The sequence below is a fragment of the Penicillium brevicompactum genome (genome assembly GCF_028827555.1).
Source record: "Penicillium brevicompactum strain IBT 35665 chromosome Unknown utg000006l_segment0_segment0, whole genome shotgun sequence".
NCBI lineage: Eukaryota > Fungi > Ascomycota > Eurotiomycetes > Eurotiales > Aspergillaceae > Penicillium > Penicillium brevicompactum.
The window spans coordinates 3305341-3319502 of NW_026623209.1; the positions used below are offsets into that span (position 1 = coordinate 3305341).

At 51.9% G+C, this 14162-nt stretch overlaps 6 protein-coding genes across 6 annotated transcripts; 3 read left to right on the plus strand and 3 right to left on the minus strand.

The window, feature by feature from the left end:
* Nucleotides 1-63: 63 nt before the first annotated feature.
* Nucleotides 64-622, plus strand: N7506_009464 (uncharacterized protein; the record flags this gene model as incomplete). The annotated part of the gene is made up of 2 exons (XM_056958757.1): nucleotides 64-156; nucleotides 203-622. The coding sequence occupies 2 exons, from the start codon at nucleotides 64-66 to the stop codon at nucleotides 620-622; spliced, it is 513 nt and encodes a 170-aa protein (XP_056808147.1).
* A 235-nt stretch (nucleotides 623-857) lies between these two features.
* Nucleotides 858-2258, minus strand: N7506_009465 (alpha-mannosyltransferase; the record flags this gene model as incomplete). Its single annotated transcript, XM_056958758.1, has 1 exon — nucleotides 858-2258. One exon carries the CDS (start codon nucleotides 2256-2258, stop codon nucleotides 858-860), a length of 1401 nt encoding a protein of 466 aa, XP_056808148.1.
* Nucleotides 2259-2475: 217 nt separating this feature from the next.
* Nucleotides 2476-3138, minus strand: N7506_009466 (class I SAM-dependent methyltransferase; the record flags this gene model as incomplete). Its single annotated transcript, XM_056958759.1, has 1 exon — nucleotides 2476-3138. The coding sequence occupies one exon, from the start codon at nucleotides 3136-3138 to the stop codon at nucleotides 2476-2478; it is 663 nt and encodes a 220-aa protein (XP_056808149.1).
* Nucleotides 3139-3676: 538 nt separating this feature from the next.
* N7506_009467 (uncharacterized protein) lies at nucleotides 3677-5598 on the minus strand (the record flags this gene model as incomplete). Its single annotated transcript, XM_056958760.1, has 2 exons — nucleotides 3677-4387; nucleotides 4456-5598. The coding sequence occupies 2 exons, from the start codon at nucleotides 5596-5598 to the stop codon at nucleotides 3677-3679; spliced, it is 1854 nt and encodes a 617-aa protein (XP_056808150.1).
* A 778-nt stretch (nucleotides 5599-6376) lies between these two features.
* On the plus strand, nucleotides 6377-7892 carry N7506_009468 (cardiolipin synthase; the record flags this gene model as incomplete). The annotated part of the gene is made up of 5 exons (XM_056958761.1): nucleotides 6377-6555; nucleotides 6611-6712; nucleotides 6763-7082; nucleotides 7142-7406; nucleotides 7766-7892. The coding sequence occupies 5 exons, from the start codon at nucleotides 6377-6379 to the stop codon at nucleotides 7890-7892; spliced, it is 993 nt and encodes a 330-aa protein (XP_056808151.1).
* Nucleotides 7893-9189: 1297 nt separating this feature from the next.
* On the plus strand, nucleotides 9190-13872 carry atrF (ABC drug exporter AtrF; the record flags this gene model as incomplete). Its single annotated transcript, XM_056958762.1, has 1 exon — nucleotides 9190-13872. The coding sequence occupies one exon, from the start codon at nucleotides 9190-9192 to the stop codon at nucleotides 13870-13872; it is 4683 nt and encodes a 1560-aa protein (XP_056808152.1).
* Nucleotides 13873-14162: the final 290 nt, after the last annotated feature.

A 14162-nucleotide genomic window follows, 5' to 3' on the forward strand; every position in this document is an offset into this window, starting at 1 on the left:
TATCTGAAGACCAAATCGACTGAGAACAGTATCTCGCAAATCCCCAAACCCGAGCTATTCACCATGCGTCTCTCTACCATTGGTTTCATCTGTGCCTTCTTGGTACCGGCTCTGACGATGTCATCTGCGGACTCGTCTATCTCCGATGCCAACAGTGTAAGACTCCTTTTCACTTGCTCCAGCGTCGTGCTAAGTATCACAGGAAATCGCCAAGCGTGATGTCTTCGTGAGGCGTTGCTGCATCCTCTGCGACAACGGCAACCGCTGCGGTGCCCGGGCCAATGACAACCGCGAAGTTTTCAACACTGAGGAGGAGGCCATCAGCACGCCCGAGACCTCGAACGAGGTCACTAAGCGTGATGTCTTCGCTAAGCGCTGCTGCATCAACTGCGATAACGGCCGTTGCGGCGCTCGCTCTGTGGAAACCCGTGAGGTCTTCGATACCGAGGAGGAGGCTATCACAGCCCGAGATACCGCGAATGAGATCGCCAAGCGCGGTCTCTTTGCTAAACGCTGCTGCACCCTCTGCGATGGCCCTAACCGTTGCGGTGCTAATGGCAACGAAAAGCGTGAGGCTTTCTACACCGAAGAAGAGGCTTTGGACACCCCTGAGGACTTTTAAGCGTGGGTCGAAAGTGATGTGATTGGTGGTGGAAATCAATTGGTTGATGTGCTTTTCTAACCAAAAGGAAGAAATGCATGCCCATAGAAGTGCGAAGAGCCTAGTTTTATCGCTGGGTGTTTTCGAGGTCAGGTCAGCTAGAATGGGCGTAGTAGATGATAATATCATATCATTGGTACATCTTTGGAGCCCTAAAGATCCTTTCAAGATTTGGTAAATGCCAGATCTATCCCAATCAACCGCCAAACACAGCTCTCCAGTAATCCTTCACACCCGCACAGATCCCATCGTGCCCATTCCAGCTCTCAAACTTATGCTCCAGCTCACAGGCTGTCCATAGAATTTCCTTCCAAAATACTCTCTCTAAATCAACCTTCCTGTTAAGCCCAGCAACCACTTCCTCAGGTATCGTCCAGGCCCTCGTATACTCACCCTCATCCGTGAAAGCTGGATTCACCTCGTGATCTTCAAAGATAGTGGCAGGGTTGAACTTTGGAAAATTGGCATGTATGAAAAACACATCCGGCGCAGGTGCTTCATCCCCCTTAACACGCCACAAGCCCTGACTCGTAAGTGCATAGTCCTGAATCGGATTAAACTGCGCCATTGCCGAGCCCGCAAGGCCGCCCTTCGTCCCGTGTCCGAGTGCGCATATCGACTCGCTGACCTGATAGAAGGGCTCATGGACTGCCATGGCAGCAGCGAGGAATGTTTCCTTGTCGCCTTCGCCGGCGGCGCCTTGTGACAAGAGTGGATAGTAGTGCGTCGGGCCGTGGAAGTTGTAGTACGTGCATAACAAGAGGGTTCGAAGATGTGACTTTTTGGAGAGTAGGACCTCGCCGGACTCGGTGGACTGGCGGATGTTCATGGGTGGGGCAGTGAAGCCAGCAATTAGATAGAAGAGGGGAGAAATGGAGGAGGCCCAGAAATCAGGCCATGTGAGGAGGCCGGTTGAAGTGAAAGGGTGATTGTTGAAGAGGAGGTCTGGTTTCTCAAGGGGAAAGGCATCGGCGTCTAAAAAGAGGATATCTTCGAAAGAGGAGAATAGTATGGCAAAGGGCTTGAACTGGTATTTTTCGATCTTGGTTGGCGATGCGCTGAGAATCTTGGAGAGGATCACGCAGCGCGCATTCAGGGACGGGAGGACCACATCACAAATGTAGGGCTCATATTCTGCTTCAGTGGCTAGGAATACTTCCATTGGAAGCTTGGACCCCGTTTGGCGCAGCATGCGGAGTGATATTACCAGCACTGGCAAATAGGGTCCGCCGGCCGTTGAGACGATGCCTTTGGTGTTGGACTTGTAGGGGGGTTTGGGTGGATTAGTGAGTGCGCTTAGGAACCCGGTATGCGCTTTCTTCATTTTTATCAGGTCTTCCTGTGAGACGTCCAGGAAATCAGGGCGTGTCGGTGCATTTTTGGCGTTGAAGCCTTGTGTTGGCGCTTTCTCCCTCTCGATGATGGGTGCTGTGCCTGGATTGTGCTCCTCCAGTAGGGAATGGAACTCCCGCCAGAAGCTGTGTGGAGTATGCTTCGGCTCTCTGGGGATATATGGTCGTGATAGAGTCCATACAATGAAGAGTGCCAGGGCGGCGGCCGCCACCAGCGTTCGTGCGCGGACGCAATGGCGGATCATGATCGACACTCGGGATGGATCTGGTTGGATGAGGTCTCAGGCACAAGAATGTCATGGCCGTGTCACAGTAGAGTTGTAGGACAAAAGAACAGGAAAAGAAAAGAAGAGGAAGAAGTTGGAAGTACCCCTTGGTTGCACAGACCGCTTAGGTTTGCATTACACTCTACTTCATCATCTACCTCCAAGATGCCATCTATAACATATGCAGTGCCCTAACTCACTTCCTCGCAATAATCCACTGAAATGGAACATCTTTCGCAGCCCCATTCTGCTCCTCTGTATCCACAACAACCTCATCCACAACCACATCAAAGCCAGTCTCCACGAGAAGCCTTCTAGTCTCAGTCCTCCCCCAGCCACTCCAATGCATGGCCCCCTTCGTCCCACCTAGCCAAGACTGATCGGAAGCAGTCTCAAAGCTGGACTCGGGGAAATTTGCCAATAGCTGACCCCCAGGCTTCAACCATCCAAAAATGCGACGAAGCATGACACTCTGCTCATCGCGGGGAAGATGGAAGATGGAATACATAGCCAAGACAGCATCAAATTGCTGCTCAAATTCTAGTTTCATCATGTCCCCTTCGATCAGCTTTACAGAGCCCGGAAGATGCTCTCTTGCGAGTGCGATCTGGGCCGAGGAGATGTCGTTTGCTGTGACGTTGTATCCGCGCGATGCGAGAAGTTGGGTGCATGGTACCCCGGCACCACAGCCGAGCTCAAGGACGCTGATCTGATCCGTGGTATTTAGGGAATCAAGCATGGGCTCGAGGTAAGATAGACGTGTTTTGTGACTCGATTGCGTCCAGGTGAGGTAGGTATTGGCGACATCGTCGTAAGCCTTTTTAATATCGTCTTTGACTTGGCTGTTGGATTCAGACATTTCGAAAATATGGAGTTGATGAAGAGTATTGGAGATTTAAGGGTTAAATACCGAAGTAGTTGGCAATGCAGTGAGTCATTCACGAAGGTGCCCAGGTGTAACTATAGCGTGCAAGGGGTCAAAGCCGCCTTAAATGGCTGATGAGGCCTTATTTTAGACCGGTCTAGGTCGTAATACGGCGTCCTAAAACAGTTTAGCTTGGAAAATAGCTCGCAATAATCCGGGGAAGGCTCCGGGGCCGTTGATATTGGACAGTGTGCAGATATGAACCCTAAAACGTCGATGATGAAACCGCTAAATGGGGTAGTATGCTACGGGAAAGTATACAGACCCCTCGAGATTTCCGAGGTCTCATCCTACATACCAGAAGCTATTCCATTGACCTAATCCAAATAGCAAATAGCAAGTTCCGACGCCGATGTGCATGCCGGGTATCAAAAGCAATATGAAACATCAAATCAAAACAAAATGAAAGCAACCCAGATAATGTAGCAAGTAGAGCCTAATTCCCAAAATCCACCCATCTCCGAACCGTTTCTCATCCCTCACTCAAAGCCGACAGCAAAGAAGCGGAGAGCGGAGAGTTGGCCATACTCATAATACCTCTCCGTGCCCGGGCATGATCAAATCGCCCAGGCTGACGCGGTTCATCCTCCCCATCCGAAGCAACCGCTTCCCTCATTGGCTCCCGAGCCCGCTGCAGTCGAGCGAGCCGCCGCTCATTTTCCTGCACCCCGTCTTCATGAATCTCTTCTAGTGAGACACCTCGAGGACGATTGTCCGTTTCGGTCATAGAATCCGGGTTCGGGCCTGATGGCTCCCGGGAGAAATCACGAGCCTGGGAGCGGCGCAGACCCGGCCCGCGGGATTGCACCGGGCTTTTTGCCCGGGCGAGGTGGGCAAACTGCGTGGCGGTGCCGCTGTCAACATGGAGGTGGAGATTGAGGGTCATGGTGTTTTCAGGCGATTCCATATTCGGAATGTTCATTCTAGGCGGACAGGGCTGGGGCTGGGGCTGAGCTCGGAGTGGGGGTTGAGGCTGTTCATCGCCCTGATCGCGACCACGGGATCTCCACAGGTTTTGGAGAGTTGTCTGTAGTAGACTGTTTTGGAGGTTGATGCCGTTGTTGGTGAGAGCCATGTTTTGGCTCTGGAGTTGCTGTTGGTATGGATTTAGCTGGCCGTATTGGCCCGGGTATGTGCCTTGGAAGTGGTTATCAGGCAGCGGGGGCTCGGGTGGAATTTGCATCTGAAAGGTCAATCGGTCAGTCTAAATTTGCTCTTCTAGCGAGATTGTTGTGAAGGAATTTGGCATACCTGACGACTAAATTTCCTGCCCGGCATAGCGATATATTCATCAAACATACTTGCAAGTTCTGCAAAATTGTATCCACGCGGACTCGTTGGCTCGAATCGCTGCCCAATTTCTTGCCGGAAATCAATACCCCGACGGGGTAAAGGCTGGAACGCTGGCAACTTCAGCATCGGTGATGGGTAACTGCCCATCTTGGCGGCGATGACTGGCTCGATGTCCATAGAAAGGTTCACGCGGCTGTCAGCAGCAGGCTTGTGGACCAACATGACAAAGGTAAATTCGCGAGGGAGACCAGATCGCTGAAGATCATTCTCTTCCAAGGACCAGACGATCTCACCGGCTTCGATATCGAAGCTGGGGCCCCGTTCGCTTTTCAATGTCCGCGCGGAGCCTTGAATGCGCATCATTTCGTACCGTCGGTACCGACTGTTGATGCTCCCCGATGGAATAATGCTAGCGCTTACAGGCATCTCCGAGACCCCAAGAGAGCCAGCTAGACTAAACGTCCATTCCATCGTCTCTGGGGAAACTGTCCCGTAAATGAGATGAGGTGCGTGCATGAGAAACCGCGGATTTCCAGGCGGGTAACCATAGGGATGGTGGTGGGAATTGGAGTATTCACGAGAGCCGCGGACAGAAACGCGAATTTTGGCAGACTTGAAGCGGTGTGAGAGTGTGTTGGGAGAGTGCAAGGTGAATCCAATAGCTAGGAAATCAACATGATGGGAATCGTGATCGGAGACTCCCGGGTTCGAGTAGTAGCCGTGCTGCAGGCGCTCAACATGCGCCGTGACATAGGCATCTCCAGGGAGATAGCGCTCATATATGCAAGCGCGGTTGAGGATGTAGCGGGGGTTGTTCATATTTGGATCTGGAGGTGGCTTCTCCTTCGCTGGTGGTACACCTGTAACGGGGGTTAGCGAGCGATCCTCGGAGGGACACTCGTTTTGAAAGTTTGACGCCATGTTTTCCTGGCAGCCGCGGTGCGACGAGACCGGTGTTTTGTGGAAAACGCTTGTTATTGCTCTCCATCGGGCACCTTTCAGACGCAGCTGTCTCTTGAATTTGAGGCCGGGCCGCGAGGCATCTGTCTGTTCTATATAAGATTCAGGCTGACTGAAGGAGTCATTAGCTGGGGGCTTCATTGCCGCAGGCAATGATGTTGACCATCACCTGGAGCGCTAGAGTGTCAGTTTTGTGAGTCAGGTGTGTCCTGGCGGATCAGGTGAGCATATCCATGGATACACATCATGACGTGGCGTTAGGCATCGAGTGCTTGAAGATGATAGAGTCATGTTTAAGGATTTGCACTGGAAACAAGCAAAGATGTGTTATTTTTGTATCTAGATGCGAACTTTGAAGTGGTGGAGGAGGCCGAAGCGAAGTGGAGGGCGATATACAGCATTCGGGATAAACTGTTTATCCGAGCGACCAGGACTTGATCGCCGAGGCCTGGCAGCTGCTCCGTTCATCCAACCTCGAGCAGGATCTAGAGCTCTCTTGGTTCGGAATCCTCAATTTTCTTCAGTTGTCTCGCTCTTTTCTTTTTTTTTTTTTTCCTTCGTGGGTACATCCTAACAAGCCAGGGTAACCCCGACTTCCGGCATAATCAGCTAACCACCCCAGATTGCCCGTGTACTATAGCATTCCACCTGCATTTGCTGCATTGCTGCTTCTCTGTTTGATCGACTTGATTCTTTTTTTTTTCCTGCTCACTCATCTTGGCTGCCTTGATACACTAGCAGTCCCACCGTGCCACAGGTTTCATCTGAGCCCCTGGTCAGCCCGGTTGAAAGAAGGGACTGTACATCAAACAAGAAGTGTATGCATCAAAAGTTTTGAGATTTGAAGTGTGATCTTTTTGTGTTGCCTACGCTCAGCTTCGCAAACGTCTGCCGTTATCATCTCTGTGCTTGTGTCGCCATGATTGGCTCATGCACCCAGCTGTCCCTGCGGGCGTGCCGACAGGGATCCCAGGCCATGTTGAGAAACACACGTGTCTCTATGCAGCCAAATGTTCTCAAGAGCGAGACTCTCCGACGGGGTGGCTTCCGCTGCATTACGGCTGCATGCCACTTGAAGACCAACCAATCATCAACAGGGTAAGACCTGTCTGTCTATCTGGTTCTCCATCAATCGATGCTGAAAATGTTGCAGATTGAAGCCCAACGGTCTGCAGACCACGCTAATCTCACCGACATTTTTCACTCAGCGAAGAGCGCTCAGCTCGAACTTGCCTGAGAACAAGCCTCAGGAGCAGTACGTTCCAACGCTTGAAGTCCTTGAGCCTGACCGACTAACTGGATCAGACCCGAGGAGCCGAAGAAAAAGCCACTTCTCTCCCGCATCTCCCTTCCAACATCCCACGAGAATATCTACACAGTTCCCAACATTCTCACCTTCTCCCGACTGGTGGCCGCCCCTGTAGTCGGTTATCTTCTTGTTAACAATTATCACACAGCCGCACTATCTCTTTTCGCCTATGCCGGAATTACTGATCTGGTCGACGGCTGGATTGCCCGCCGATGGAGTCTGCAGACCGTCGTCGGAACGATCATTGATCCTATGGCTGACAAGCTGCTGATGACCATCGGTGTTGCATGTCTCGCTGTGAACGGCTCTATGCCCGGTGAGTTTGGCTATCATCCAATTAGATTATAATATATCAATTGAACTGACAGGGTATAGTTTGGCTTGCTGTGATTATCCTTGGTCGCGATGTTGGTCTCGCTATATCGGCGATCTACTATCGCTGGATCTCCCTGCCCGAGCCCAAGACCATGGCCCGGTACTGGGATTTCTCGCTGCCCTCGGCCGAAGTCAAGCCCACGGAAATCTCCAAGATTAATACGGCTCTGCAGCTTGTGTTGGTTGGTAGTGCGATCGCACTGCCTGTGGTTCCCGAGGCCTTTGTGAGTGCTTGGCACTTGAGTGAGGCTATGACTGGATTCCAGTGAGTTCCCGCCCTTCTTTTCTTTTTCACCTGCCTCTTTTCTTGTTATATACCCTTTGTATTCGCGAATTTGCGTCTCTCCCTTTCTTGGTATGGAAGATGCACTCTCAATGGCTCGACTAGAGACAGTGAGAGCGTGTTTCTTGTACATACGACCACAGGGTGTGGAGAACAGGGCTTCCCGTCCGCTCAGCCGTACTTAAGCCACACGCCGGTGAGTTAGTAGTTGGGTGGGTGACCACCAGCGAATCCTCACTGTTGTATGTTTTTGTTTTTTTAAATTCGGTTCTCATTTCGCGGTGTTTGTTTTTTCATGGCTCGTTTTGTGTCGTTCTGGTTACCCCCACTAACCAACTTAGATACCTTGTCGCCGGAACAACTCTCTGGTCTGGATTGAGCTATGTCTTCTCCAACAATGCCGTGAAAATCCTCTCGAAAGAAGAGATTCAGAAGCGAATTGCGCAAGCAGCAGCTAAGCGGAAATAGTCTCGTCTCTAATTTTTCTTATTTTTTATTCAATCTGTTCTATTTTGTACAGTATCAAAAAAAAAAAAAGCAATCCAACGTCATCGCAGGGATAGATAGTTGTTCCAATAATTGGTACAAGGTGTTTCTCAGGTTCCACTTCATGACTCCGTACTGTACATGCGGGTGTAACGACCGGGATTCGAGAACAGTTGGGCTGTGCATATGTGAAGCCTGGACTATTTATGCATACCCTGGAAGTGCCCAGGTGAGGTCCGAGCTGACCGCACATATTGAAGCCCTAGATTTAAGTCTTTCACGTTGAATAACGTCATTCCTTGCAATTGGGAACCTTAAAACCTTGGGAGAGAGAGGAAAATAAAGAATCCCAATCCAAGTTTCTGGGACGGAACTTGTTTAGTTCGGCATTAGTTTTACTTTTCCAGAGATCGATTCTTCTAGACCGATCGGGTTTAGAGTGTGGGTAAGGGGACATATGCAAGTCGGATATACTTCCACCGAGGGGGGTTTTAAATGTTGCCGAACCGTTCGCCATCGGGTAGTGACATGCTTTAGCTAGGCAGTTTTACTAGTTTTACTGGAACTCCGAGTGCAGACAGATAACCAGGCTCCCCATCTATTTCTAAGCAAGGCTTATGAATACTCAAAAATAAGCGAGGCGTAAAAGGCAGAAAGCCGACGGAATATAAAAGCCGGATGGGGTTGATGCCAAGACATGCTGACTGCTTGCATATGTAAGCCGCGATAAGCCCGATAGGAATGGATATTCCGCCAGAACCTCGTTCTTTCTTCTTCGCCAATGACACCACTGCATTTTCCACCTCTCCACTACTCTTCGCCAATCACCGTGGCAATCGTCAAGGATGATGGCTAAACCCCGACGCTAAGCCTATCTCCGGAAACGAGAAGAAAAAAACTCTTTGACGGATGGGACCGCCATCTTGAATCACCCTGAGTCATGTTCTCCACTATAGCTCTCTTTGCGCGACTCCTGCTCATTAACTCCGTTATGATTCGCTCATACCGTTTTGGGACCCCGTTGGGCCCAATTGTACCCATTTCACGTTTTGGGGGTCTGACAAATGCGCCGGAGTTAAGCATATAAAAGGATTATATGACGCTGGCCGTTTGCTACTCAGGCATTTTGCTTCCTGACCTCTCTCCTTTCATTTTTCCTACCCTCTCTTTTTCATTTTTTTATCCCCTCTATACTCCTGCTGTACATACCTAATCAGCTGTTAATACACCTAATATTCCCCAATTGATCGAGTGTAGAGCCCGTGCCCGGCGAACCGCCATGGAGGGCCACTCTGAGCAGTCGCACTCGGCGCAGTCCCAGTCGCAGTCGCAGAATGTCTCGCACTCCCAGACCTATTCCTCCAATACCACCCAACAAACACACAACACCGAACAGGCACATGCCTCCAATGAACATGCATCCGAGCCCCTCGATGTCGACCAAACCCCCGCTGAATTCAAGCCAATCTCCAGCTCCAGCTCTTCCATCAGCTCCTCAGCCCACAGCCAGGATGGTCGCTGGGGAGAGGCGGAGATTGGAAAGCCGGTCTCACGCAGCGGCGCCAAAGAAGATCTGGAGGATATGCGCCGAGAACTGACCCGCCTCAGTCTGCACCGCACCCGTTCCACCACCAAAACGACCAAGAGCGGTCGCCGCAAGTCCCACCGCGACGAAGAGAAAGCTGAAGAGGCCGAGACCGAGGCTGACGAAGCGGACTTCGATCTTGGCGAGTTCCTCATCGGTGGTCATCTCGAACGACGAACCACAGCAGGAGAGCCAGCCAAGAAAGTCGGTGTCGTGTTCAAGAATCTCACCGTGCAGGGTATTGAGACAGGCGCCTCGTTCGTGCGCACTCTCCCCCACGCCGTTGTCGGCACTTTTGGTCCCGATCTGTATAAATTGGTCTGCCGTTTCGTGCCCCAGCTGCACTTCGGCAAGAAGCCTCCCGTGCGTGACCTGATCCACGACTTTAACGGTACCGTCCGCGAAGGCGAGATGATGCTCGTGCTCGGTCGTCCCGGCGCCGGATGCTCTACTTTCCTCAAGGCGATTGCCAATGATCGTGGTGCCTTCGCTGGTGTCTCTGGCGAAGTCAGCTACGGTGGTCTTTCCGCCGAGGATCAGAACAAGCACTTCCGTGGTGAAGTTAATTATAACCCGGAAGATGATCAGCACTTCCCATCTTTGACTGTCTGGCAGACTCTCAAGTTCTCTCTGATTAACAAGACCCGCAAGCATGACCGCGAGAGCATTCCCGTGATCATTGACGCCCTTCTGAAAATGTTCGGCATCAGCCACACCAAGAACACCTTCGTGGGTAACGAGTACGTTCGCGGTGTCTCCGGTGGTGAGAGGAAGCGTGTCAGTATTGCCGAAACGCTGGCCACCAAGTCCTCCGTCGTGTGCTGGGACAACTCCACCCGCGGTCTGGACGCCAGCACGGCTCTCGACTATGCGAAGTCCCTGCGTATCATGACAGATGTCAGCAAGCGCACCACCTTCGTCACCCTCTACCAGGCCGGTGAGAGCATCTACGAGCTCATGGACAAGGTCATGGTCATCGATGAGGGACGCATGCTCTACCAGGGTCCCGCCAACGAAGCTCGCCAATACTTCATCAACCTGGGCTTCCACTGCCCGCCTCAATCCACCACTGCTGACTTCTTGACTTCGCTGTGCGATGTCAACGCCCGGGAGTTCCAGCCCGGCCGCGAAGCATCCACCCCGAAGACCGCAAAGGCTCTCGAGCAGGTCTTCCGCGACAGCCAGGCCCACAAGGATATTTGGGATGATGTCTGCAGTTACGAAAAGCGCCTCCAGGACACCTCACAGGAAGACACCCGCCGGTTCCAGTCGAGCGTCGAGCAGTCAAAGTCCAAGACCGTGTCGAAGAAGTCCCCCTACACTGTTTCTCTCGTGCGCCAGGTGATGGCCTGTGTGCAACGTGAATTCTGGCTTCTCTGGGGTGACAAGACTTCTCTATACACCAAGTACTTCATTATCATCTCGAACGCTCTCATTGTCTCTTCCCTCTTCTACGGTGAATCTTTGGATACCAGCGGCGCATTCTCGCGCGGTGGTGCCCTGTTCTTCGCTATTCTGTTCCTGGGCTGGCTCCAGCTGACGGAGCTGATGCCTGCTGTCTCTGGCCGTGGCATCGTTGCCCGCCACAAGGATTACGCTTTCTATCGACCATCTGCTGTGTCTATTGCTCGTGTCGTCGTGGACTTCCCTGCCATCTTCTGCATGGTGGTTCCGTTCACGGTGATCGTGTATTTCATGACTGGACTTGATGTGACTGTTTCGAAATTCTTCATCTTCTTCCTGTTTGTGTACACGAACACAATTTGTATCACTGCTTTGTATCGCATGTTCGCTGCGCTGTCACCGACTATTGACGATGCTGTTCGATTCAGTGGTATTGGACTCAATCTGCTCATCATCTTCGTTGGCTACGTGATTCCCAAGCAGAGTCTGATTTCAGATTCGATTTGGTTCGGTTGGCTATACTACCTCAATCCTATCTCTTACAGTTATGAGGCTGTCTTGTCGAACGAGTTCTCGGATCGCACTATGGAATGTGCGCCTTCTCAGCTTATTCCCCAGGGTCCTGGTGTTGACCCCCGGTACCAGGGATGTGCTTTGACTGGATCTTCTTTGGATAGCACCTCTGTTCCTGGAGCGCAGTATTTGTCTACAAACTTCCAGCTCACCCGCAGCCACCTCTGGCGTAACTTTGGTGTCGTCATTGCTTGGACTGTGCTCTACATTCTGGTGACTGTCATTGCGTCCGAGGTCCTCTCCTTTGTTGGCGGCGGCGGCGGCGCTCTGGTCTTCAAGAAGTCCAAGCGCGCCAAGAAGGTTGCTGGCCAGTCCAACGGTACCGATGAAGAGAAGGTAGCCAGCACTGATGATGATGCCGCGCTTGCTCGGGGCAAGGCTTCCTCCTCTGCCGACGATGCAACCTTCAACCGTCTATCTTCCAGTGAACGCTGCTTTACCTGGGAGAATGTTGAATACACCGTTCCCTACGGCAACGGAACTCGCAAGCTCCTGAACAATGTCAACGGATACGCCAAGCCCGGTGTCATGATTGCTCTCATGGGTGCCTCCGGTGCCGGAAAGACCACGCTTCTCAACACCCTTGCACAGCGCCAGAAGATGGGCGTTGTGGGCGGTGACATGCTCGTCGATGGTCACCCGCTAGGAGCTGACTTCCAGCGTGGTACTGGTTTCTGCGAGCAGATGGATTTGCACGACAACACCGCCACAATCCGCGAAGCTTTCGAGTTCTCTGCAATTCTCCGTCAACCTCGTGATGTTTCCCACCAAGAGAAGATCGAGTACGTGGATAGAATCATTAACCTGCTTGAGCTCGAGGAAATCCAGGATGCAATCATCGGCTCTCTCAACGTCGAGCAGAAGAAGCGTGTCACTATCGGTGTCGAGCTCGCTGCCAAGCCCAGCTTGCTCCTTTTCCTTGACGAGCCTACTTCTGGTCTTGACTCCCAGGCCGCCTTCTCGATTGTTCGTTTCCTCAAGAAGCTCTCCCAAGCCGGCCAGGCTATTGTCTGCACTATTCACCAGCCCTCTTCTATGCTCATTCAGCAATTCGATATGATCCTCGCTCTGAACCCCGGTGGTAACACCTTCTACTTTGGCCCTGTCGGCAAGGACGGTTCAGCCGTGATCAAGTACTTCGGTGACCGTGGCTTCCACTGCCCACCCTCCAAGAACGTCGCTGAATTCATTCTCGAAACCGCCGCGAAGGGAACTCAGCGCAACGGCAAACAAGTTGACTGGAACGAAGAATGGCGCAACTCCGACCAGAACCGCGGGATGCTCTCTGAGATCGAGCGCATCCGAACTGAGCGGTCCAAGGTCCCTGTCGAAGCATCCGGTTCTTCTCACTACGAGTTCGCCGCCCCGACCACCACACAGACTTTGCAACTCACAAAACGACTCTTCAAGAACTACTGGCGTGATCCATCCTACTACTACGGCAAGATTTTCGTCAGCGTTCTCATCGGTATCTTCAATGGCTTCACCTTCTACATGCTTCCCAACACCGTGGCTTCGATGCAGAACCGAATGTTCTCCGTCTTCCTGATCATTCTGATCCCGCCTATCGTCCTGAACTCCATCGTGCCGAAATTCTACATCAACCGCGCTCTTTGGGAAGCCAGAGAATACCCATCACGCATCTACGGATGGGTTGCCTTCTGCACAGCGAACGTCGTCTGCGAGATCCCCGCCGCCATCGTCACAGGTCTGATCTACTGGCTCCTCTGGTACTACCCCGTCGGATTCCCAACCGACAGCTCATCCGCCGGCTACGTGTTCCTGATGAGCATGCTCTTCTTCCTGTTCCAGGCATCATGGGGCCAGTGGATCTGTGCCTTTGCGCCCTCTTTCACAGTCATCTCGAACGTCCTTCCTTTCTTCTTCGTCATGGTCAACCTGTTCAACGGTATCGTGCGCCCCTACGCCGACTATCCCGTCTTCTGGAAATACTGGATGTACTACGTCAACCCCACGACCTGGTGGATGCGCGGTGTTCTGTCCGCTGTCCTCCCGGATGTCCCCATCGAATGCGCCACCCAAGAAGCTACGCACTTCAACCCCCCGCCTGGCCAGACTTGCGCTCAGTATGCGGGAGAGTTTGTTTCTCAGATTGCCAAGGTCGGCAAGCTGATTGATCCCAACGCTACCTCCGACTGCCAGTATTGTCCCTACGTTTCGGGCGAGGAATACATGCAGAACCTGAATGTTCACCGCGGTGACAAGTGGCGCTCCTTCGGAATCTTCCTGGCCTTTGTGATCATTAACTGGCTCTTGGTCTATTTCTTCATCTACACTGTCCGTGTCAGAGGTTGGAGCTTTGGTCTTGGAACTCTATTCGGTGTTGCTGGATTGATGGTTGATCGTGTCAAGGGACTGTTCAAGAAGCATGAACAGTAGAAAAAGTTGGTTTCCTGTCTAGACTCATAGTTTGTGTCTTTTTTTCAGATTTCCTGTGATGTCGACTGCATTTACATGGAGCGAGAATAGATTTTTTTTAGCAAAAGCTTAATATTACATATGATCTCTCGTTATGTTTTTTACTTCCATGCAAGATCTAAGAGGACTTTCAAGGCCGGACGTCATTTCTCTCAGCTGTGTACCCGTTCGGTGGGTGCAGTCGTACTCGTATAGATATTTCCGTTTTAGGCGATGGACTCGCAACGGAGCCCTAACCTTGGTGATCTTTA